This window comes from Chelonoidis abingdonii, chromosome 15 (genome assembly GCF_003597395.2).
Source record: "Chelonoidis abingdonii isolate Lonesome George chromosome 15, CheloAbing_2.0, whole genome shotgun sequence".
In the NCBI taxonomy this organism is placed as follows: Eukaryota; Metazoa; Chordata; order Testudines; family Testudinidae; genus Chelonoidis; species Chelonoidis abingdonii.
In genome coordinates this window covers 31,934,848-31,959,425 of record NC_133783.1, presented here as the reverse complement: position 1 = coordinate 31,959,425, position 24,578 = coordinate 31,934,848, and the positions used below count along the sequence as shown (strand labels likewise).

At 37.1% G+C, this 24,578-nt stretch overlaps 1 protein-coding gene across 1 annotated transcript in view; it reads right to left on the bottom strand.

Annotated features, from left to right (window-relative positions):
• KIF20B (kinesin family member 20B) overlaps positions 1 to 24,578 on the bottom strand; it is a 93,685-nt gene that overhangs the window by 59,961 nt on the left and 9,146 nt on the right. The window contains 17 exon segments of the mRNA XM_032770301.1: positions 1,619 to 1,766; positions 1,768 to 1,842; positions 2,924 to 3,015; positions 3,018 to 3,082; positions 5,208 to 5,347; positions 6,152 to 6,481; positions 7,458 to 7,620; positions 8,765 to 8,911; positions 8,994 to 9,065; positions 9,605 to 9,716; positions 11,334 to 11,528; positions 12,380 to 12,434; positions 14,196 to 14,380; positions 22,792 to 22,930; positions 23,154 to 23,273; positions 23,370 to 23,456; positions 24,214 to 24,370. Coding sequence (XP_032626192.1) covers positions 1,619 to 1,766; positions 1,768 to 1,842; positions 2,924 to 3,015; positions 3,018 to 3,082; positions 5,208 to 5,347; positions 6,152 to 6,481; positions 7,458 to 7,620; positions 8,765 to 8,911; positions 8,994 to 9,065; positions 9,605 to 9,716; positions 11,334 to 11,528; positions 12,380 to 12,434; positions 14,196 to 14,380; positions 22,792 to 22,930; positions 23,154 to 23,273; positions 23,370 to 23,456; positions 24,214 to 24,369 — 2,281 coding nt within the window. The 5' untranslated portion in view covers position 24,370.

Genomic DNA, 24,578 nt, shown 5'->3' with positions numbered 1-24,578 from the left:
TTTCTCATTTTCGTTCTTCCTTTAAAATTGTCATTTATTTCTTCCTTTTGCAGCAATCAGCAATAGACATGCAAGCTCAAATATGTCTGCTATGGCATACTTGGGGTGAAATGTTCTAAATTTCTCAAGATGCGCCACACTGCAGGTGATAGCATAAACAAACAAAAAAAACAAATTACAACTTTACTGCCCAACTTTGTGGCAATTCTTGATTGCTCTTGCCATTTTGGGAGCAAACAGAATCAGATACTGCTTCTCAGAGCTATGTTGAATGCTGGTGAAAAGCCCAGAACTGAGACAGAAAAATCAAACACTACATCAACATTTCAGTGACAAATCGTGGTGATGAGAAAATCTCTACCAAGTTTCAGTAAAGAGCATATTGATCTTTAATCCAAAGTAATCTTTTTCTGTACTTTGTTCAGAGGATTTGTATCCTGTTGGCTAACAACTATTTGTTTCAATGTTTTATTTTGAAGAATTCTATTTGCACTGTTTGTGCTTACGTAAATCACGTGTTTCCAATCACATTCAACTTTAGACATGCTGAATTAGTTCTCACACGGATATCTAGTGATCATTAAATATTAATCATTTGTTCCAGCATATAATCAACAGCTTTCATATTTACTAGTTAGAATGAGTGAATTCACACTAAGAACTGAGAAGATAAGCTAACTAACTAGATTTATAAATATATGCCTTACATACATTCCAGGAGTTCCTAGAATTTAGAAAATCGATTCCCCTAACAGTTTATAAAATTCCCTGTCTTCAGCATTCAGTGAGTTGATTCCACCCACTAGCCAGTCACTCCACCCATTACTGTTTTTCCTCTAGAACTTTAGACAGTTTTGTTTCCCCAACGGCAGGCATGTACTCAAGCTTTTTTTGGGGGAGGGGGGGGGGGGCGGGGGAGAGGAAGAAGAGTGTTAAATCTTTTTCATTCAGGCTAAAAAAGTAGACAAACAAGACAAGACACAACCATTTGAAGGGATTTTTGTCAAGTAATACTCATGACAACTTGAAAAGAAAAAAAACAAAAACAAAAAAACATGATAAAATTAAAACCACTAGATTTTCTGGAATAAAAAAAAAAAAAGTTTCCTAAACTGGATTCATACTCTGAGAATTCTACTATATATATTATAGTGCAGGGCACTAGTTCTCTTGTGAGAGATCGCTCCTCATTGAAGGTAACTGAAAGTACTGTATTTTATAGGTTTTTGGAATGTATGCTGTGCATGCTCTTAAAAATGTGAAATCAATAAGTCAATATTAAATTCATCCTACAGTTAGAAGACAGACATTTTAACTTGAATAAGGCTGCATCTTTTCAATTAAGTAATAATCTGAACTGTTCTATACTTTTAAATAAGATAGTTTTAACAAAACAGTGGTTTGGTTGAGCTTAAAATAATGTAATAAAAATAAAGGTAATATCAATTTGATCAACTACAAAGATCACAATATGAACAGATGGAACTAGTTCGTATAAAAAGTGTAAATATTTAAAAACTTAAGCAGGTTAAGATATCCAGTCCACTTAATTCATTAGAATTTAACACATCTTCCAAGTTTGCATTAGTTCAGAATCACCTTATTTTATCCCACTTACCTTTAGTTCTCTGTGTCAGCTCTTCTTTGGTTTTAGTTAGCTCAACAGTAACTTTCCAGTTTTTGTTCAAGCCAAGCAATAGCTCCTGTGGGTCTTCTAGGGATACAATATACCTGTGAGCTTCTTCTGCCTGCTTCTTAATATCAGTGGACATCATCTTGCAGAAAATTAATAATGCCCTCGAGATCAATACAGTTCTCAGGAGCTACGTTATTGCCTCCTTCCTAGAAAGGAAGTGAAAAGTGTTTATGGTTATTTAGCAATGACCTAAAATTGCTAAATCAATCAGCTTGTAGAAACTATAATAGAACTCTAGGGTCTCTTTGGGCAAATCTTAGTTATAGCCACCCTCCTCTGAACAGTTGAACAAACTTCATGAATTCATCCACGAAAGAAAAGGATAAACCTGAATCCCAGATTTTTAATCCTGACTGATACCATCTTGCACTATGGGATATCTGCCCTTTTTTTTTTTTTAAGCCACACACACACCACACACACACCCACACACACGCCTTAAAAGCAAGGGTAAATTTTCCTCTGTTATTACTGATATAAATCCAAGTAACAGCAAATTTGCCCATAAACCACAAAAGAGTACTGACTTGAGTTGGGAGATGTGGAATATAACACACCAAGTGTCAATTCTGAATTGTTATTAACTAGTGTCTGGAAATCTTAATATATTTTTAAAAGGTTAAAATAGAAAGTTAAAGATACAGCTTTTTAAAAATAGATGAAAACAAGGGTAAGTAGGGGTAAAAACAAAAACTGCATATCCTGTCTCATGCCAGAAAAAGCAAAGGACCTAATTATGCCTTAAATCATATGCTACCTCCCATTGCGTGAGATGTGCACACAAACTCTTCTTTGAAGATATTTAGGCTCCTATAAACATATTCAGTGTGAGTAGCCTAAAGTCACCTGAAATTAAACAAAATCAAAATTCATATTAGATTCTACTATCAGCTATAAACGCATCAATCTTTTTAGCATACAAAGCCCAAATTTTAGAACCTGAACTACTTACTTTTCATCTTATAGTGCACATCTCTAAATTTTCATCCCTTGAAAAATCCTAAAATAGATCTGGTTGAAAGTCTTTTATGACAACTAAAAGGTACCAACTTCTAATTTAAAAGAAATAAGGTCACGCCATTGGAACAAGAATTCTTGAAGTCACCATACATCCATTCCTTGCATCTGGAGTCAGTTTACATTAATACCCAACCATGAGAAGTACTCATCCTACAGTAATTAGGTGCTAGTACAAAGCCAGATTCTTAATATGTAGGGGAAAATTACCAGCATTCCAGCTCTTTATTACAATGGGATCCTTATCTCCTGTCTTCATCCAGGTTTTGCACATTCATTTACCAAATCTTTGTAGATTTCAAGCGTTGTTCAGAAGCTTCTTCTAGCAACTCTCGTTCATGAGAAAGGCATTGCGCTGATTTAAAGATTCTAATGCTAGAAATTACTTTTTATTATTATTATAAACAAAGAATGTTAATGGATCTCTGACACTACACTTGACTGTCAGAACCTGGGTATTCTCCCATGCTTGTTCTTTTTGTGAATGGATTAATTTTAAGTTACAGCTGCTCTAACAAACTTCACAGTGTATATTAATCTTGCGGTCAGAAACAGTCTAGTAACTAAAATTTATGAAAAATTATTTATATAGATCATAGGATTTCACAAGGTTTTCCGAATTCGTGCATATTACTAGAGTGTAATAAACTGTACACTTAAAATTTGCGTATATTTTTCCATCAGCCATTCAACAGCTTTTGAGCTTACATACCACATTACTTATAGCATATGTGACAAAGTTCCTCCTCACCTTGGTGGGTCCAGCACTTATTGGCAGATTTGCTTACCTCAGTGATCTTCCACAGTCTGGATCAACTCCTCCCGTGTCTGATCAGGAGTTGGGAGGAAACCCAGCCGCCCTCTACTCTGGGTCCAACCAGGCCTATGGATTTGCAGCTTCTATAGTGCCTCTTTAATAGCTGTGTGACAGCTACAGCTCCCTGGCTACTTCCCCAAGGCCTCCCCCAAACACCTTCTTTATCCTCACCACAGGACCTTCCTCTTGGCTTGTTGATAACGCTTGTACTCCTTAGTCCTCCAGCAGCACCCCCTCGTCTTCAGCTCCTTGTGTCTCTTGCTCCCAGCTCCTCACATGCATTCCTCTCCTCTGGTCTCTCCTCCTCTGACTGGGAGAGCTCCTTTTAAAACCCAGGTGCCCTGATTAGCCTGCCTTGATTGGCCGCAGGTGTTCTAATCAGCCTGTCTGCCTTAATTTGTTCTAGCAAGTTCCTGACTACTCTAGTGCAGCCCCTGCTCTGGTCACTCAGGGAACAGAAAACTACTCATCCAGTGACCAGTATATTTGCCCTCTACCAGACTCCTGCACCCCACTGGCCTGGGTCTGTCACACATGGTAATGCGCTCTGCATGCCCTCCTCTTGCATGGAGCATATCTGCAGTTGATGCAGGGATTGGAATTTACAGATGTCTAAAGTCTATTCCAAATCATGTCAAAGTTTTATTACTTAGTTCAAGACATCTAGAATTGAAACATTTTATTGTTCTGGAAAGCATTTATATTGGACCATCAACTAGAGTAGATTTACAACTGGTTTTCTTCCGGTAATTTTAGCAGACAGTGCAACAGGCAGTTATATAGCTAGAACTTTATGTCTAAAGCCACTGAAAACATTTATCTTCCCCCCAATTAGATGACATTCGTTTTTTGCCTTGGTAGTGAGAGGGATCTTAGGACTTCAGAATTATCATTTGTCTTTCATTGTTCTCATCTTTCAGTGGTTTAAATCAGTCAATACAGGACACTGGGTTTTTTATTTTTGTTTAATGTAAAGTTTAGACATAATATATGTTGGTTTCACAGTCAGTGGTTAATGTCAACTTGGGTACGGGGTTTGAACTAGCTTTGGCAAGCAAAAGGATTTCAGAGTAAGAAAGCTGAGGGGAAGATCAGAGCAGTCAAAAAGAATTTGTAGTTTTCTTTTTACAAAGAATCTTAACCAATGTAATTTCTAAAGGAGGTGGGGGGAAGGAGAACTCAATTTTATTTGAGCAAATTCATCCATTTGGTATAGTGAAAAGTCAATTTGTTTGCTATCATGAAACAGAAAGCTGTTTAGCTTTAGCCTTTTTATTTATTATTAAATGAAGCCTTGTATATACAGGAAGGTTTGCTATAAGCAGAGGTGTGAATATGAACAGATACACAGTGGGCTATGCCTGTATAAGCACTTATTCAAATTGAAAGAGTAACTTCTTCAGTTTGACATGTTTTCTGAGAAGGGGTTTAAGCTAAACTAAAAAGAGAATCACTTATATTGGACACTGGAATAAGAGTGTCCGCACAGGGTGGAGGTGCAGGAAGGGGCAGCTATGTTAAACTTTCCCAAAATGCTAAATATTTCATTTTTACTTGCAACTGTAAAAGATACAAGTATTTACCACCTACAGGCTAAGATTAAAAGACTGAGTTACACAAGAGTGTAAACTATGTACAACTAGAAGAATATAAAGAAACCTAAGCAACTTAACTTACCTGAAATCTGTTTCCCGTTGAGCAAAATACTGAGTAAATTCTCGTGTGACTTCTTCACGAATTTTTAATTCCAGGAGTAACTTATCTTTTCTCTCATTGATCAACTTGCTTTTCAAGTTTTCTATTATATTTAGTAGCCTCTACAATGATCACAAATAATCTTTTAATGCTTTTATAAAAGGAAATCTTACTGAAAAAACTTATTTCTTAAATCACTGCTCCAAGAATAAAAGGTTCTTCAAATATGAGAATATTGGTTCAGATTTCTTTTTGAAATGTGAGCAACCGTTGTGACCAATTCTACCACCATTAACAGGAGGATGGGTAGATAGATTAAACGTTGGTAAATTGCTGTACCAGTGCAAACCATCAATATTGTATACATACGTACATAGAACAAGCATGTTCAAGAATCCAAAGAACATTATAAAGTATTCTCACCTTTTAGAAAATTTTCTAAGAAAGATTGGAAAAATTTATCTGTTCAAAACAAGGTTAAAATCTAGAGTTTTAAAACAGTCTATTTTAAAAATAGACATTGTTTCTCAAGGAGCATTAGTTGGAGAATATATCACAGCACAATACAACCCAAAGCAAGAGTGGTTTCTAAATTTAGTATTGTCCCAGATTAAACTGATGAGCATGCTGAAACATAGAAAAAAGTTTGCTTCCAGAGATCTTGCATGCATAGAATATAGGAATAAAGGATTTTAATATTACTGAAGTCCACAGCTTGCCCATGCTGTAAAATACAGTACACTGAGAAGAGGTCTATTTACATAGACTTTCAGTAACGGGCGCAACCAAACTTAAAAAGCCATTTTTACACAGTTTTCCACAACAGGCAGCATGCTTCAGTCCCCCACAAATACATTATACAAAGGATACCACCTACCCATCAAAAGTTATATTGTATTGACTCTGAAAGCATTCCAGGTACATACCAGATACTCTTCTTTTCCAATAATTATTTTGTTTTCCTCCTCCTCCTCCTCATTTGGCATCTCTTTTGCCATATCATACTCTTCCTCCTCCCCTTCAGCTGGCATTTCTTTTGCCATGTCATGCTCCTCAAGTGTCTCATTGTTATCCACAGTTAAATCATCATCGTCATCTTCTATCACATCTTCCAGACTCCTGTCCCAAGGTACAGTGGCTCTTTTTCTTGCTGCCTGCATTTCAGTGTCCGCATTATTTATGAGAGAGACTTCTCTTGCAGACTTCTGGACAAATGGCTGATCTTGGGGAGCATTAGAAGTGTCTAGAACACAAATCTGTTGAGGGAAAGAGGTTGTTAATTATGTGTTAGACACTGATTAAGAGAATACTAAGCACTTACGGAGGTAGCCTGCAGCCATGGATATCAGTTAGCATGCAACTACTTCATTTTGTTGGCAATGCCCACCTGCAGTTACCACACCTGAAATTTTCTGCCACACTACAAAAAACAGGAGTAATTTTGAATTGCAGAGAAGAGCAGGAATCATGCAGAAACTGCACTGTTTTGAGACCCAGGGTTCTCCTGGAATGAAGCACTGGAGACTGGCTAGAGGGACAAAACCACCTCAGGAGTGAGGTTGCTAATTCCTCTGGCATAGAAGAACTGCTGCTATGTTATTTTGGCAAGAACAGTGGGAGACTCTCTCAGAAGCCAAAGGCAGCTTGTCCCTTTTGCAGAGTCAGACTGCAGTTAGTGCTGGAGAGTAAGTAAGTCTCCCCAGAGACTGGAGGAATTAAAGGAGGAGAGAAGTACATCAGGTTTTTTTCACCAAATGCCTGTTGAGAACAAATAGCTTATAATCAATAAGAGAACAGGGAGAGATGTTTGCATTAAAAATATGAATGTTTAAAATTTCTGTATCAGGTCAGAGATAGGACGAACCACGTGTGTGGAAGTTGGAATTCCTAGGGATTATGGTTCTCTAGCTGGCAGAGTCCAAGAGAGCATTATAATCACAACAGCTTTTTGTAAAGATTCATTTTTTTAAAAATGTTTCCTTCCCAAAACTATGAAGTATTTCAACCAGGAAAGATTACAGAACATTAAATTTGATCATGAGGAGACTAATTTAGAGACAAAATTCAAAAAAAAAAAAAAAAAAAATCACTGAAGTATAATATGCAAGGAATTTTAGAGACTTGCTTTAAGTGCAAGTATAACTTGTATCGATATGGAACTACTAAATTATCTCCATAATGTAACTTTGAAGATTTTAAAAAAATAAAGCTACAAAGTTATAGTGCACTTACTTTTTGGGCAATTGCTGAGAACTTTAGCACATTGAGGGTTTCATCATATGCACCAGCACACTGGCTGATGTTTACTATCATATACACCTTCCCTTTTCCACTGAAAAAGCCTTGAAGGAAGTGAGTTAGTTTACTTTCCCGAAATGGTATATGCAGCTGCAACCTAAAAAAAAAAAAATACCAAAGTTAGATACATTCCAGTTCAGTAGGAAAAAACCCTCAGTCATAACATTTCAATCTGCAACTCCTGGATTCTTTAACCCTATAAAAACAGACCACATTAGGTCTTAGAAATTTAAGCATTAAAAATGTGTTAGAATGATAGTAAGCTATCATACTTCTAAAGATTCTACTTCATATAGGTATTTTTAGTACCTCTCACATTACTGTAAAATTGGAGAAAGAGACTGTTTGCTGCATGTAGTTGACAGCACTTTGTATTTAGCCAGTTTCACTATTTCTCCTGTGTAGTCTGATTGTGTGGATCTCCCATACAGTAATGGGGGTGAGCATGCAGAGAAAGAAGAGTTGTTGAATCACAAGACTGCAGGATTTCTAACTGATGGTGTCTCCCTAATTTAATGCCACCCTGTGTAGAGCCAACACGAGCCTTATACACCACTTACTCCCTAGTTTGAGGGCATATGAGGAACTTAAGTGGTACATGGACTTTATGCTAGCCCTTTAGGGAAAGAGTAATGGATTGAGATAAAGCCATTGCGATGTGGTATGGTGTCCAGAGATATCTATTAATTATAGCCACAGTTGTCCAAGGGCAGCTACTCTCTGCACTGTCCTAAGATTGAAGATTCCTTTCCATACTTAGGATCCGACCTACTGCTAGATGCAGTCCTCCCCACCAATCCACCTTCTCCGCTGAGAACCTCTGGTGCTTCACCAGTCTGGCCTGTACCTTAATGCTGGTCCTGACTTCCAATAACCAAGCACGAGCAGATAAGCGTACAGCTCAGGAAGAGTGAAGGGGTTTCCTTCCACAAAGCTTGGTTTACAAATAAAGCAGTCACTAGTCATGGAAGACTAAGCAAATTTATTCAAATACCTACAAATTTTGAACAAACAGAATGAATAGCAAAATGTCTAACACATGTATTAACTGCTACATTTTCAAAAAACTACTCCTGAGTGTGTTTAATCAGACTTCCCAGAAATTTTGCACATTTGGGCTGAAGAGTGGAAAATTTATCAAACTGCTTTTTCTACCGTAACTACAGTTAACATTTGTGCTACATGTTGTAGAAAGATAAATTTTTGTGGCTTTATAGAACAGCTAAAGGTATAGCACCTACTTTGACTGTTGACTGTTCTTGAGTGCATTGATGCATTTGCCTAAAATCAGTAGAGAGGTGTTAATATTTCCACTCTCTTTCAATCTATCACCTTCATTGCGCGTCTTGGTACATCTCTCTGAGCCAGCAAGATCACAGAGCGCCAATCTGAAAATACAGATGAATAGTTATTTTGCTTTTCAGGCTTTTGAAGTCAGCAAAATGTTAGCTTTGAAATAGACACACTTACTCACTGACTCGTGTTACATTACGTGCTTCGGAATCTTCAATCTTTAACATTTTAACAGTGAATATGCTGTGACTAAAAGATAGATACAAATTTAAAAAAGAAAAAAATACTGGTGTAATTTCAACACTACTTAAAATCAAAACATTTTAGTCTCTATAATGCCTGTGTGGGGAGAATTTCATGACTGAAGATAAGGTAAATGTTCATGTTACAGCATAACACCCTGAGTGTGTGTATGAGAATATACACTTGAGACCTAAATGCAGCTTTTTTTAATTGCTTAAACAGGCAAAGTAACAGACTACCCCATACCCAACATTCTATTTATTATTAGAAGCCCGAGGACTTTTCAAACCCCAAATGAGACTAGAATATAAAGGCAAGGAAGGCATTTCAGCAAAAGGTGTTCAATTCTTATGTAGGTCAATCTTATTGCAAGATCTGAGCAAAAATTGCAGCTTTTGTTCATCATTAAAGTAGGTCAAATCCGGAAGCTAAGAGGTCTGGACTCTCCCATCAACACAAGCTCCACAGAGATTTTAAAAATTGGTCAGTGTGGTTTGTGTGTTCTACTACCCTATACTGAACAACAACAACAACAGTTCTCTCACCTTCTACTGGAGTAAGTATTCAGTTTTGTGCAAGCGATACTCTGGTGCTTCAACCCGAGCTTCAGAAGTTTAAAAGCTTCTTTTGAATCAGAAACCTGAATCCACTGCAGATCTTGAAAGAAAATACCAAGATTTCATGGGCCACACATTATTTAATACATATATCTTGATTAGCACTAGAATAATACTTTCATTCAGACTGCGTTTCTGCTTTAGCATGCCCTCTTGTGAAAATGGCAATCACACTTGACAACTCTTTGCAATCAATGGAATCAATCTTACTGAAAAAAGTCATTGATCAGTATTTTGAGTCTACAACATAGTGAAACCCATATTGATAAAAACGCAACAGTGCTTGTACCTGAAACCACCACAAGAGAAACTTCAAGCAATATTAAGATGGTAACTTCTGTTAACTAAAAACATGGAAAAAATACAATAAAATTAGTCAGCGATAGCTCTCAAAGTAATACTGGACTGTGTCAAAAATCGAAAGTTAGATCAAATTGTTTTTTGTTTAGTTTATGCAGCCTTGTATTCTTGAGTTGATGTAGCCCTCAGTGTAATGGTATGTACTAAGACATGCCTGTAAGACTTTTTCTGATCCTGTATAAAATGCATGTTTAGAATCTCTGTAGATAGGAAGTAGCTAAGTGGCATGTACACCAGTTTAACTAACTTTTTAGGGTAGGTCTACACTGCAATTCGGCACCTGCAGCTTGCACAGGCCAGCTGACTTGGGCTTGGGCTAAGAGGCTGTTTAACTGCAGCGTAGATGTTTGGACAGACCCTCCTACCTCGCAAGGACCTAGAGCCCAGGTTCCAGCCCAAGCCCAAAACATTACACTGCAATTAAAACAGCCCCTTAGCCTGAGTCAGTTGACATGGACTATCCATGGGTTTTTAATTGTAGAATAGATGTACTGTTAAGGGCTGAAGCTATACTTTGCAAAGGGGGTGAAAAAAAAAAAAAAAAAAAGCAGCTCACACCACCATCATGCCCAACACCCACAAATAAACCCTTATTGGGCCTTCTAAACTGGACCTGGTTAGTCTATTTGCCTGCATGAGGTCACCAAAAAACACTTATGCTGGGGTGCAAGCAGGCAAGTCAGCCCTTGTAGAATTTCCATGAATAATTCAATCTAGCTGTGATCAGTGTAGCTTGAGATTTGAAGACAAAGCTCCCTTCTTGAGGGAAGCCTGTTATAAGTGTGTGGCTGAGCTTTCACCAGACAGAGATATTACATGGCATGAGACTCTTCCTATACTTTTCAAAAAGCAGAACTGTCTCTGGAATTCTTTTGTTAAAACACAAAAAAGATACTATGTAAAATCAAACAGCTTTCTTCAGTTTTGTTTCTAACATTTATGGTATTAGGAAAAAATATAGACTTGGGGAAAAGAATTTTCTACAGAGAAAGTTATGGAATGGGATACAGGACCCTAGGAAGGCACTCTGGAAATCAGGGGGAACATTGTGGAAGACCTCCTAATAAAGTGCATGCACATATATACACATACATAAGCACTTTAAATTTGGGGGAGTGAAAACTTGGAAACATTGCCATTTTCAGAAAGCATTACTCACGCTTGATACACAAGGTAAAGACATTCCTTATCCTACTACAAAAGTTAATTCACATTCTTCTATGCTGGCACCAGGATGAATACACCTGAAATTCAAACAAGTTACCACTTATTATGCTGGTTATGATATGTCAGTTACCTTTTACATAAGAGCAGCCTTTGATGTCTTGAGCAAGACGTAGCACCCTTCTTTTCTTGTCATTTGACACTGGGAGTAGCAAGTCATAAATGCACTCGTTGTAAATCTCACAAAAGGAAACCCAAACAGAAAATTTCATGTAGCTTGCCACACTTGTGTTAGGTTGTTCAGGTTCTTTTAGGAGTTCTTCCAAGTCTGCCAAAACATTTATTCAGTTACACAAATGCCCTGCTCAAATGAAGCCTTTAAAGTAATATGATAATTAACTTTTAGCTCAAGTTATATCTCAGCACAGAATTGACTAAATTAGATATTACAAAATATGAACTTGGATTCAGATCAGACTATTTTACAACAGTAAGAAGCAATTGTGATCACCAACCAACCAAAATTTTTTGGTCAACTGTGAATCTCTACCTACTTACATTACATCTTATCATGACAATCACTGAAGCTCACCTGTTCTTATTCAATGGCAATAATTGGTTTAATACCAAGTTTTATTATATACTTGAACTCTCTCAAAAAACTAACATCTTCAGAACATACTTGTTAATTTAACACTATTTTTAAATCTTCCCTTTTAAAAAAATATTGATAATATTATTTGATATGGGGCTTATTTTAGATTCACCCCCCATAGAATAAATTTAATTACAACTAAGTGCTTACAAGAGTTGCTAGGATGACAGCACTAGAAATACCACCATTACCAGCAGGACAAGTTCCCCCCTACCCCAGCCACATCCTACTCTGCAGTCTGCCTTAATTCAGACCTAGATGAGTACTGCGGTCTTCTTATCAACTTTATCTTTGGTCTCTCTGACAAGTCTAACAATTGGAGTGGTTTGTGTCATGAGACCCATCCACAAGAAACTATATATAGACCAATTTGTTTCACACAGCCCAGTTGCTGTCAAATGACAAACACTTTCAACTACCAGAAACCTGGGCTCCAAGTGAATCACTGATCTAGAGAATGGACCTCAGCCTCTTCAATAAAAGAAGGGGGTAGGGGAATTAAATGGTTTTAATACAGAACATACCTTCAGATGATTCTGAAGTTTTGCTGTGATTGTTTATGCTGTTTTGAGAGTCTACCTATAAAACAAGCAAAAAAGGAACACAGATTGATTTTAAAATATTTTGTCCTTATGTCACGGTCAATAAAATAATATTAGGTATTTAAATCCATCAATTTTGCAACATAGTACTACTGCTCCACTAAAGGCCAATCAATTTTAGCAATGATACGCCAATAGAAGTTTACTAGCCACATGAAGTTTCCAGTGGCTGTTAATGTCACAAGACTAGAGAACAGCATCTCCAAATTTTTAATGGGCTGCATGTCAAACTAACAAGCTTGGAACAGCAACAAAAAACTAGAATGCTCACTTGAAGAGCTTAGCTAAATGATTGTATCACCACATATCCTGTTAAGAAACCATGCTAAAGTCTGTTTCAAGCTGAAATTAAAAAATTAGATTCCGAAGACTATGGGGTACCATTTTTTGCTAAACTTATATTTGTAAATCAAAGGAAGAGGAATTCCTACTGCTAATACTTAAGTTTATGTATACTTCCAATATCCAGTTTTGTAATGGTAACTCACATAGTATGGCTGCAAATAGCAGAAATTAAATTCCTCTACCAAGAGCTATAAATGCAAGTACAGTGTACCTTCAAAAGAAAACATGGATTAAAGGTGAGGTTCTTTATATGTCCATAAGCTGACATCCCATCAACTGATTCATGCAACAGCCACAGAAGCCAAGTGGTTATACTACTAAAGCTTCAAAGAGGATTTTTAACTTTATACACACAGGCAAAATCCTGGCCTCACTGACATAAAACGGCAGTTTTTCCACTGACTTCAGTGGGGCCACGATTTCAAACAACAAGCATAGGTTACAAGCCATCTCTCCCTAGTCTATTCTACTTTCTCTTCTTCACCAACCTGTATCTGGGACTTTCCTCTACCCTACTAACTGCTCCCACACCCAGATTCAAAAACATAAGCAAAAACATACATCTACTTTCTGACGTCTTCAAAATTTGTTAGGTGCTGACTGAAATATAAGAATCCATATGTTGGAACTTTTTAACTTAAGATTTTTGCCTGTAATCTCCTAATCAATGTTTTAGTTTAACACATCTTTGATTATTTTCTGTGCTCTCTTTATACAAGTTTGTCATCACGTTTAAGAGATTTTACTGGAAAGCTTTGCTTTTAACTCAGGTTAAAGATCACACAATAAGTGTGCTCCATCTCACCAGAAGTACCACCACTAGAATATCTAGAGGACAGCCTGGCATTTATTTGGGTTAATTTTTAATCTGCCTTTATAAAGAAAGGGCAACCCTCTCCAGGTAGTCCCAACTTCCCACCTCCTGTTCATTTTTATTTGTGATGTTCCATGCACTTTAGAATTTTGTTTCTGTATCATGGTAGATGCCATTTACATTTCATGTCACTCAGCTAGCTAGTTGATGTTTATGTTAACAGAAGACTAGGCCACTCTGGAACATCAGCATTCCAGATAACATTTTTCTTACCACAACCCAAGAATACAGTGCTGCTTCACTATACTCCAGGGCAGAACAGCAGCAAAGGTAGGAATAATTGGGTGAAGCTCCATCAGAAAACCCATTTCAATCCACTCCTTATACTAAATCCCATCTTCCTGTTCCAATAGTCTTCTTTTTCATTTCCACAAGTTTCCATATCCAAACATTTAGCCACATTAATGTCTGACTGCTGCCTCACCTTATTGTCACGAAAAGATCAATCTTACAAACTCAGTAAGTGTGTATACACATATGCTCTGTGTGCATGTGCGCCATACAAAAAGTTTGCCATACCTCTTTCATTAGACGAAGTATTGAATTTTTAACAGCAATTTCTTCTCTCACTTGTTCTTTAGTCAGCCTTATATAATCCCTACATCGAAGGGGTTTGAAATCCATATCTGGATACAGTTTGCCATGAATGCTTTTAAACAACATATCCATAGTTCTTGGCAGAATACCAATGTCAGCTTCTGTCCCTGAAATCAAAATACAAGAGTTATATCAAGGCCCTATACACTCTTGGAAAGCAAGACATTGGTAAAAAAGTTAGAACTGAACTTTCCCTTCAGGCAGTAAAAAGGAAGTAGAGGTCATTCCCTCCCTCATATGCCATCATAGTTACAAGGCAAGCTGCACCTTAAATACCTCTGTAGTCCCTCAAGTGCACCCTTCAGGCAACAGGCTTCACTCCTCTCAAGCGTAGAAGCCTACAGTCAGTCCAACCAAGATTGAACTATCTGGGTTGCTGCCCCCCTTGTTTCCAACTGTGTTAACCCAACAGGTCCAATTGTATTTGGCACCTGCAAGAAACTTCTTTACAGTAGACTCTGAGCAGTGACTGATTAAAGCAACTCAAACAGCTTCATGGCTGTTTATCCATCCAAAGAGAAACGGGTTAAGACAACAAAAGCTATTACACATCTGGTCTTACCTACACTGTATCCTTTCGTTTCAAGTTTATGAAGGTTCCACTTAACCCGGATTTCTCCCTCCTACCTGCAACCCAATCCTTCACCGCAGGCAGAGACAGATGGCCCTCCTGCATTCTCCGCCTGTGTCTCTCACTAGCAGCATCTAAGCTCCAACAGCAGCTGGCAACTCCCCTCCCTCAGAATTAACTGTTTATGGTCCTTTTGATCTCTAGGCTCTGGCACTGATAATACAGCTGTGTAATTTTTTGTTGGTGCACGAAAGGAACCTCTTCCCACCTGGTTGCCCACCCATTATTCCTTAGCAATTGTTTACCCTGAGAGATCTAACTATTTTTTGTTCTTGCTTGCTCTTCCTAACCATGCCTTTTAATTCACTGTTTAATCAGACAGAATCAAGCAGGTAAACCAAATTATATATCAATACAGATATTTTCCTTGTTCGCCCCATATGCCCTTTGGTATGAGCGTTCAGTGATTAGAGGGGATGGTCATGTAAGCCAATTAGCAGACGTAGACCAAAAGTGAGAAATTATATTGATACTTGAAGGGGGAAAATAAGACCATGGCATTAGCTATCAAACTCAGAAGGACAGCTCAGGTCACAGTACCTTTTATTTTCTTACTTGACCAAGGAGGGAGGAGGTTTACCCACTACCACCTCTCACCAAGTACACTTGGTAAGTGTAACATGTAAAAGATGGAGTGTCCTGCCTCCAGACAGGAAGATACGTAACTTAAACAAGTGATCTCATTTATCTCTCTGGTGGCAATTTGCCTAAGTCTCAAAACTGTAACACTGTGTGATAGTGTGATTAACAGAGAGTCTTTGCTCAGGAGAATCTGACTAGAGCAGAAGACAAGAATACATGTGTGCAGGCAAAGCAATCTGGAAGACATTTTACTCCACTTACCTGCACTATGGTTTCACACCCCTTCTCTTTCACAAGCACCTTGCATTCATGACCAGTGACTAAAAGGCACTTTGTAGTGTTAGAATTCTTTTAACTGACAAGATCTCCGGGGTGCAGTCTAGGACTGTGGGAACCGCTTAACACTCTCCAGCCTGGGCTGTCTCTCACAGTGCCTTACTAGCGACCAGCAGCAAGCCCTTTCAGGCGCTGTAGACACTCAGTGCAACAGTATGTGGAGCCCCACACATCCAGCTACATTGCATGAATGCTACCAGAGCCACTCATGAATCACACAGAGAAGGCACTAAAGCCAAATCCCCCCAGCTCTGTATCTCAGGAATATATCATCTTGCACTTCTCATGATGGGCAGTGCAGATTTATTAATTGGTTCACCACTTCAGCAATGGAAAGTGGAAATACACCAGCTTTTGCAAAACCTGACAGATTTGCCACACACTTCATACAAACTTACTGGTAAAGATAAACAGTTAAACCAATGTATTTACTATAAAAACAGAGATTTTAAGTGATAGGCAAAAAGTCAGAGTTAGTTGCCAAAAGAAATAAAAAGATAAGCACGCAGTCTAAACTGACTGGGAAACATCTAGATTAAGCAGTTTCTCCCCCTACTGGATATTGCAGTCTTTAATATACAGATTTGTTCTTTAAACCTGGGCCAATCTCCTCTGTTGGAGTCTTGTTTTTTCAGTATCAACAGGCTAATGCTTCAATGTGGCTTGAGTGGTTGCAGTGCTCTGAAGGAAAAAAACCCCACCTCCACAAGGGGCGTAGCTGGTGCACAATCTACACTGCCACTTTACAGTACTGAAACTTGCTGCGCTCAGGGGGGTGTTTTTTCACACCCGAGTGAGAAAGTTGCAGCACTGTAAATTGCCAGTGTAGACGAGCCCTTAGTTGTTTGCAGCATAGGTAGGGGCAGGAGAAGGGCCCAATATGTGTCTGTTTTTTGTGCTTGGAAAAACAGAAGTCCAGGAATGTCTGGGGGCACTGCTGAGTCTCCATGCAAGGTTGAACAACTCCTGTGGTGTGGCCACATGCAGGTGAGTCATTGAATTGTAGGTTCCTTCCTGGACAATTGTTGTGAATGGGTTGTTTGAAACCCCACCCGGGTGTTGATTACTTTCCTTGCTGTTGCCTCTGGGGAGCAAATATCTGGCTGATTCCTCAACTTACAACAACATGTTTTAGTGACAACCATACAAAACAATTCTCATAATACAAATGAAGTTATTATACATATATGGAGAGAGAAATTACCTTCAGCAGATCATAATCTTGCCCCAGATACATATAAAGCAGGCCTCGTAAGGTAAGATTACGATTATATAAAAAAAAAAAAAAAGGTGAGGAATATGGGGGTTACAAGATGCTCCCCCAAGGTATACTATATCACACTGTCCATTTTAAATACACCTTTTTTTTTTAAAGCATAAAGTGCAGCACTACCCTAGCAACTGTGTCTCTGGTGCTGACAGCTGAACTAAATATAAAGAAGTAGTGGTGATACCAAGAGGCTATGTTGGGGCTACTGCTCATTGGGATATTGTAAGGGAGTGGTTTCAGATATTAACTTGAAATCTAGCCAGTTTAAAAGAATTTCAATGTCATACTGCCCCCCTTCTCTACCTCACCTCCAGCATTGTGTTTTTACAGTTTTGTTTAAAAAGATATAGTTGTCCCCCTGTTGCTGTTGGAAAGACCCTCACAAAACACCAGTAGAAGCTGGCTAACTCCATTGAGGGAAGCCATTAAGTACTATCAAATGCACTATGTATACAGTTCAAAACGAAAAAGGCTTTTCTCCAGTTCTTCTGTTATTTGTAATACTAGGAAATTAAAAAGTGATTTCAATATATTACATTTGGTGTACTTTTCATATCATCTGCCAGTCTCATACACTTTACTATTTTGAATTGAGAGCTTTGCTATATTTCGCAGCTTTTCGGAAACACCACAATACATAACACTCTACAGAAGTTATCTTAACATTGCTAAACTTTTTGCAACTTTCAGGTAATCTATTCTAACGTATTTGAGCAAGAGCAATTCCTGAGATTAATGACTATCTGGAAGAGTTGCCAGTGCTCATTAACCATAAACTATCACCTGTTCTTCAGGAAGTACTCTGTAAAAAGATTACTACTGCTAATAAAGCAATTGGTTAACTATTTCAATAAAAAACAGAATAGTGCTATCACTCTACCTGGTATTTCTGGATAAATACCTAAGACAGCAGCCACAGCTGTTTTGTTAATTATGATTTATGATTGAATTCATATGTCCTATTTTCCTTCCTTTTACAGGAAAATTTCTGGAACTAAAGGAAGGATGACATCTGCTGGTCTGCAATGATGATTGTTAACAGTACAAAAATATTGCACTATTGGAGCAGCATAGATTGATTTAAATTGAGGTAATTTAAATCAAGTGGAAAGCGTCAGTTTTAATAATCAATTGTAATCAGCTTTTCCATTTGTACTTCAGGTATTGTCTAAAAAAGAAGAAGTGCACTCTTATTGGTTTTTATAACCATTAAACAAGTAAATTGTGCATTTACATGAGATTTGGTACATCTTTTTGCTACCTAGGCTGGTAAACTATATACACACATTTAATAAGAATTTGAAAATATTAAGCTGTATAATTACTTAATTGTACATTTTAGTACGTTAGAAAATAGTGAATTATATTGCTTATTTACCTAATACACTTCTACCTTAATATAACATGACCAGATATAACACAAATTCGGATATAAATGTGGTAAAACAGTCTTTCAGGGGGACGGGGCTGCATGCTCCAGTGGATCAAAGCAAGTTTGGTTTCATCTATAACAGTAAGATTTTTTTGGCTCCCGAGGACAGCATTATATCAAGGTAGAGGTATAAATGTTTTACTCATTTGTGTCAAGCCACATTAGGATGGCAAATAGAATTTAATCAAACAAAACAGCATATAACTTTTTATTAAACAAAACCTGAAATGTTTTACATACAAACTTCTCTTATCAAGACAAGTTCCACAATATGACTAAATGATGTATTAAAGATTTATCAGTAGAGGGATTAACTATAGTCAGTGAATTAAACTATCAGGTCAGCCTGGGAAATTTTTCAAATATGCTTAAGTGAAAGTGACTGGAGCTAAAGTTCCTACTTCTCCAGGTCTCTTGAAAATGACTTATCTTTCAAATTTTTAAAAACTAATACAGCTCATCCTCTCCCTTCTTGTATTCATTCATCAACTGGAAGAACAAGACAAGTTTTCTTGCGTTTTCAATTCCCCATCAATATCTCAACTTTGAATGAATTAGTCCAAATAACGAACATATTCCCTGTGCCTGCAGAAGAGGCTACTGTTTTCAAAAGCTGGATTAGCAATTAAATGCCGGTTCCAGGACTTCAGCTAGGACTTCCTTCAATTCAGTGGTGTGACTTGCAAGCACGTACTGCTTGAATGGTTCACCTCCAGTCCTGAAATATGTTATGGTTGGCATGACCAATGGGTGATTATTAGATACCCATGTCATAGCAACAGCATCTTCTTCAGCAGTTAGGCTTCTACTCCAGTATACTGGGTTGAGACTATTAGCAAGAAAATGAGGTAGAGCAAGTGCTTGATACATCTGCCTCTTTACTGCCTGCAATTTCCTTTCTTCAGTGTCTTTTAGTTCCTTCCAAATTTCGACTGCATCGGTGATACAGTAGTAGTCTTTCTGCAGTTTGCCCAAAGCTAAGGAAATATACTGAAACCTATCTTCCACAATTCTCTTTAGTCTGATGTTGACTGTGATAGTTCCATCAATTTGTGAAGAAAATCATGACAAAATAGTAGTCAGTCAGAATAAGCCAGTTCTTAATATGCAGCTCAAAACGGTCAGCCATTGAATTCCATCATACAGCCCGGGGAAAAATTAGTTTTGATTCTACTTCTCTGGTCAGAGAAGCTGAAGTAAAGTGATTGTTATGGAAACTTTGTGCAGTTTCAACATTTTCCTTTATTCTCGAGTAGTACTAAGTCTTTGGCAAAGAATACCACCCCATCAAATAAGCACTGCACTCATAACACATTTCAGGTTCCCTTCATTGTCTCTTCCTAGATTTGTCTCCTGGATTTTTTTCCTCATCTTTCTTACATTTGCAGCATTATCTGCAACCAAGCTACACACTTGATTTTTCTGTTTTTGTTATAGCTTTTACTGCTACTACTTCTAATTATTCTGCTGTATGGGCATTTCCTGATGTATTAATCATTTCTGCAAGATGGACAACCCCATCTTGTCATCACATAATGACATATTACTGGATCATTGTGTACATTGCTATACCCATCAAAACTCGGATTAACTAAAAATTCCATGAATGTTTTCTGCACACTGTTCAGATTTCCTTCTCATACACTGTATCCAGCAACCTTTTAAAGATGTCTGGTTTTCTGGGTGGAGTGTAGCCTGATCGTAATGACTGAACCATGTCAATGAAATAGTTCTCTTGAACAAGATGAAAGGGAGAATTTCTTGTATACATGAATTAAGCAATCTTTTCATCTACAGAATATTGCTGGAATTTGCTGATCTTGATTATGAACTCATCCATAGTTTTACTTGAAGAAATCTTTTGTTAAAGATAAAGATAAAGATAAATACAGGTAGTTACTGTCTCGTGTATTTTTAGTTGCAGTACTACTGGTGGTACCAGTAGATGACTCTGAAGTTGTAGTCATTACAGATAATGGATGTTCATAACCCCTTATGAATAAACTGGACCCTGAAACAAAATAAAGAAAAAAGTTACTAACTCACTGAGTACTACTCAATGCACTGCTTTATTAATTTTATTAAGATTGTAAGTGAAAGATTCCTCCTCAAAGCTGTTTCTATCACAATTTTAAATCCAATTTTATAGCAAAATAAGGATTATCTAAATCTATTTAAAACCTTATCTGGAGTAACATGCCAAACTGCTTGAAAAAAATTTTAAATGCTAAAAATTTATAAATGCCTAATAAAACTTCACTTTTAAACAGGAAATCTTCACTTAGGATGTTTGATTATATTGAGCAATTTAAAAAGAAAAATTGTTTCAGAAGTCCATCAGTAACAATTAAAGATAATTGATAAACATTTTGAAATTCATAATTAACCCAAACTTACATTTTCATACATTTGTGCTTATCATTTACTAGCACAGTAAGACATGGTAAACAGTTCATAAGAATGGTGCAAAAATAATGTTTACTAACCAATTGATTCAGATTGTTCAGCTTTGTCTACATCATCATCTTCATCCGTCATTGCCTTCTGAGGAGCATTTTCATAGTGTTTCATTCTGACAATCATGCTTTGTATCTCTTTGCTGCACTATTTACATTTGGCACATGTTCCTTTAACCCAGTGGTACAGGAATTTCTTGAGAATAATCTAAAAACGGTCTTTTTTTTTTTTTTTTTTTTAATGAACAGCAGCCATGGCGGTTTTTCCTCCTCTAGTCCCTGGGTGCTGAAATCAACACTATAGGCTGCACTCTGAAGAATCTTGTCCCTTCTTCCCACAATATACTGCTTTGACACTAGTGTTGCTCCTTTCTGGTTCCACACACTGTTCATTCTCCCTTGTTACATTACTCCCTGCACCACCCCATCCCCAGGATAAAAACAAAAACAAAAACAAAAACAAAACCAATCCATGACTTCAGCTGGTATAACCCACTTTAGCACTGCAGCATTTTATTTCTTTAGAAACTGAGGCAAGCATTTGAGAAATTAATGGATTTCTGTTTTTGCATGTGCTCTCAGACAGATACAAACAGAGACAGAGCAAGGACATTTCTTGAAGTACCCAGAACCATGGGCTGGTACAGCAGATCAACGTTTTACCATGAGCTGGAGAGTAAGTTTCCATGTTGGGTTGGAATCAAATATTCAGATTCAAATGAGCCAATTAGAGCTCAGGTAAGGAAATACTATAAAATAGGAGTGAGACCACCCAGGTGGGCTCAGTGGATGATCCTTATGAGATAGCAGCAAAGAATCCTGTGGCACCTTATAGACTAACAGACGTTTTGGAGCATGAGCTTTCGTGGGTGAATACCCACTTCGTCAGACACAAGTAGTTGATAGATGATGGTGTCTCTTGGAGTCAGAGGCCAGGTCCCAATCCTTGTGATGACTTTACAGTCTCTTGCACCCGAAGCCTAAACCTCACAGGATCAAGCCATTAATACAGAACATGACCTACTGCAGGGTGCTGAACCAAACTGCAAATCATGTATATGACGGAACATTTCAAGCGGGGTGCAGCAGCACTTCCAAACAACCCTAGTTCCAGCACCTATGCTATTGAGCCAGATTTACAAAAATTCACCTAAAAAAAAAGTAGAATTGAAGGAGTGGGGGGGGGGGGGGAGAAGAGGGAGAAAAGATAAAAATTTTTATACAGAAAAGCAGCCTTTAATTCAAAAAACTTTGACAGTCTCGTGGATTCAGCATATTTATTTTTTTTATTTAAAATGTATTGAGATTATAATAAATTTGAGCCTTTACATATTTTGTATTAAATTCAGATTTTTAAATAGGTTTCTTTTTAAAAAGAAAAAGCTTGTCATTTAAGTGCAAACAAATTTCAGAAAACATCTGTTTTCTGCACATTATGATCAATTTCTACTACTCTCTCTCTCTGAAGCCAATGTTCACTTTCAGCAGATAGTTACTACTTGACCTTATGAGGTACACCACTCACAGTTTAACTTGTGTATAGTCTGTTTATATTTTGAATTATATACACATGTGCTTCTCCATTACAAAGAGGTGTTGTTGTTGGTATTATCAGTTTTTAGTTGTTTTATTGTACGTTCAGGGAGAGTTGCAGAGTCCAAATAAATGTGTAATGGGAGTAGAGCTTATATACAGGCCAAAAAATAAAACTACACACCACACCTCTGGCACTTGAATAATATTTGCCTAATTCAGAAGCCTGCACACACAGATTTTTGTAATTTCATGGTTCAATAAAATGTTAATAGTACCTTGGAATGTGTAGGTTTTTCCAGCATTTGTCACACCATAAGTGAAAATAAGACGATTGTGTCCCTCCAAGAAGTCTTGTACTGGTTGTTTCACAGTACCGTCAAAGAACTCTTCCTGAGTTGTTTCAGGTCCAAATACCTAAGCATTAGCAAGAGGCAATTTCAGTTGTTTTAAAAAAAGGACCATTTGGAGGTGGGGAAGAAAGAGCAGTTTACATCTAGGCACTTTTCATCAGTTAAATGTATATAAAATGTTCCCAGTTTTAAAAAAATTAAAAAAAACAAAATAAACTCGTTTAGGGCAAGAGTCAACAAGTTTCGACATTACAAAGTGACGTTTGTCTCAAGTATCATGTGCTTACTCGTGAAAAAGTGAATTTCTGCACCATCTGCCCTACATTTTTTTCACTCAGCCGACAGATCATAGAATTCTTAGGGCCTTTCAATATAATGCTAGTTGAGTCTTGAATAGAAACACAGTCCTGTAAGAGGAAAAAAATTTGGATTTTTAAGCTCAGGAGAAAAATTGTACATTTGCATCTTAGCTAAAAAGTTTTATAAAAAAAAAAGAGCCACACCTGAGATTCATTTTCTTTTTCAGTTGCTGTGAAAGGCCTAACACGAAGGCAAACTTGTATATGTTCCTTGGAATCCAAACTGTTCCTCTTAAAATAAAAATAAAAGAATTACTTTCACTTAATAGCATTGCTATTTAGTTTGAATGTCTAGTTTGACAATTAGCATGGTAAGATACTAAATACTAGTTATTTCAGGTCCCTTCCTCCCTACTGTAATTCATTCATTTATTGCTACAAGTACTTTGGTCCATCTAGAAATTCACCTTAACCTTATAAAATATTTAAAATGACTTCTTGTGACATACAAAAATATTCTATGCAGTTTAGGCCAAGTAGTAATTGAAAATAAACACCACCAGCACACCCCATATTATCCTTTGTATCTGGTAATTTCTGCATTACTAGGGCAGGACAGGAGGCAACTATAGATTTTGCCAATGTTTCCTGCAAGTTATTGTTTATAATCGTCACTGTTTGTGTTGGTATCAAAAGTACCCAGCAAAAAGATTAACTTCAAAATACGATAAAAACAAGTAGGCCAGTCAATATATGTGAACAAACAACATCTCTGAATTTCTCTGCCTCTAATTATAAGAGGCTAAATTCTGACAGAGTATTTTTTTTTGATTAACACAAAACAAACTACACAACAACAGGACTATCAAGGCACAAATACAGGAATTCATTACTATAACATTTAATTTAAAATGTTTCCCTTTTATTTACACAGAAGTATGGATATGCTTGTTGCTTTATCATTAAAAGCGACAGGATATATAAATGCTTCACAATTTAAGTAATTTCATTTTTTAAAATAACAAAGTAGACTGTTCAACATTCTCACCTGGCTTATATCCAAGTTTGAAGAAACCAGGGAAAATTCATCTGAGAGGTCTGCTTTAAGGTCCTCAACATTTACTGGCCCATTTCTTGGAGATAGCTCAATACTAGCAATATAGGATGGTCTTATAATTGTTGCTTTATCCAAAACTGGTTCCATTCTGCAAAAATAAAGCCAACTATTTAAATAGCATGGCAAGCCTGAAGACATGAGAAGCCATCATAATACAAGTTTATATTTCTATATGTATTTTATTTATTTTCAAACCTTACACATAAATACAGTTTCCAACAACAGGCTGGGGCAAAAGGAGAAGAAACATCCCAAGAAGTGCACACAAACTTTCAGATGTTAGCTAAAGAGGAGCT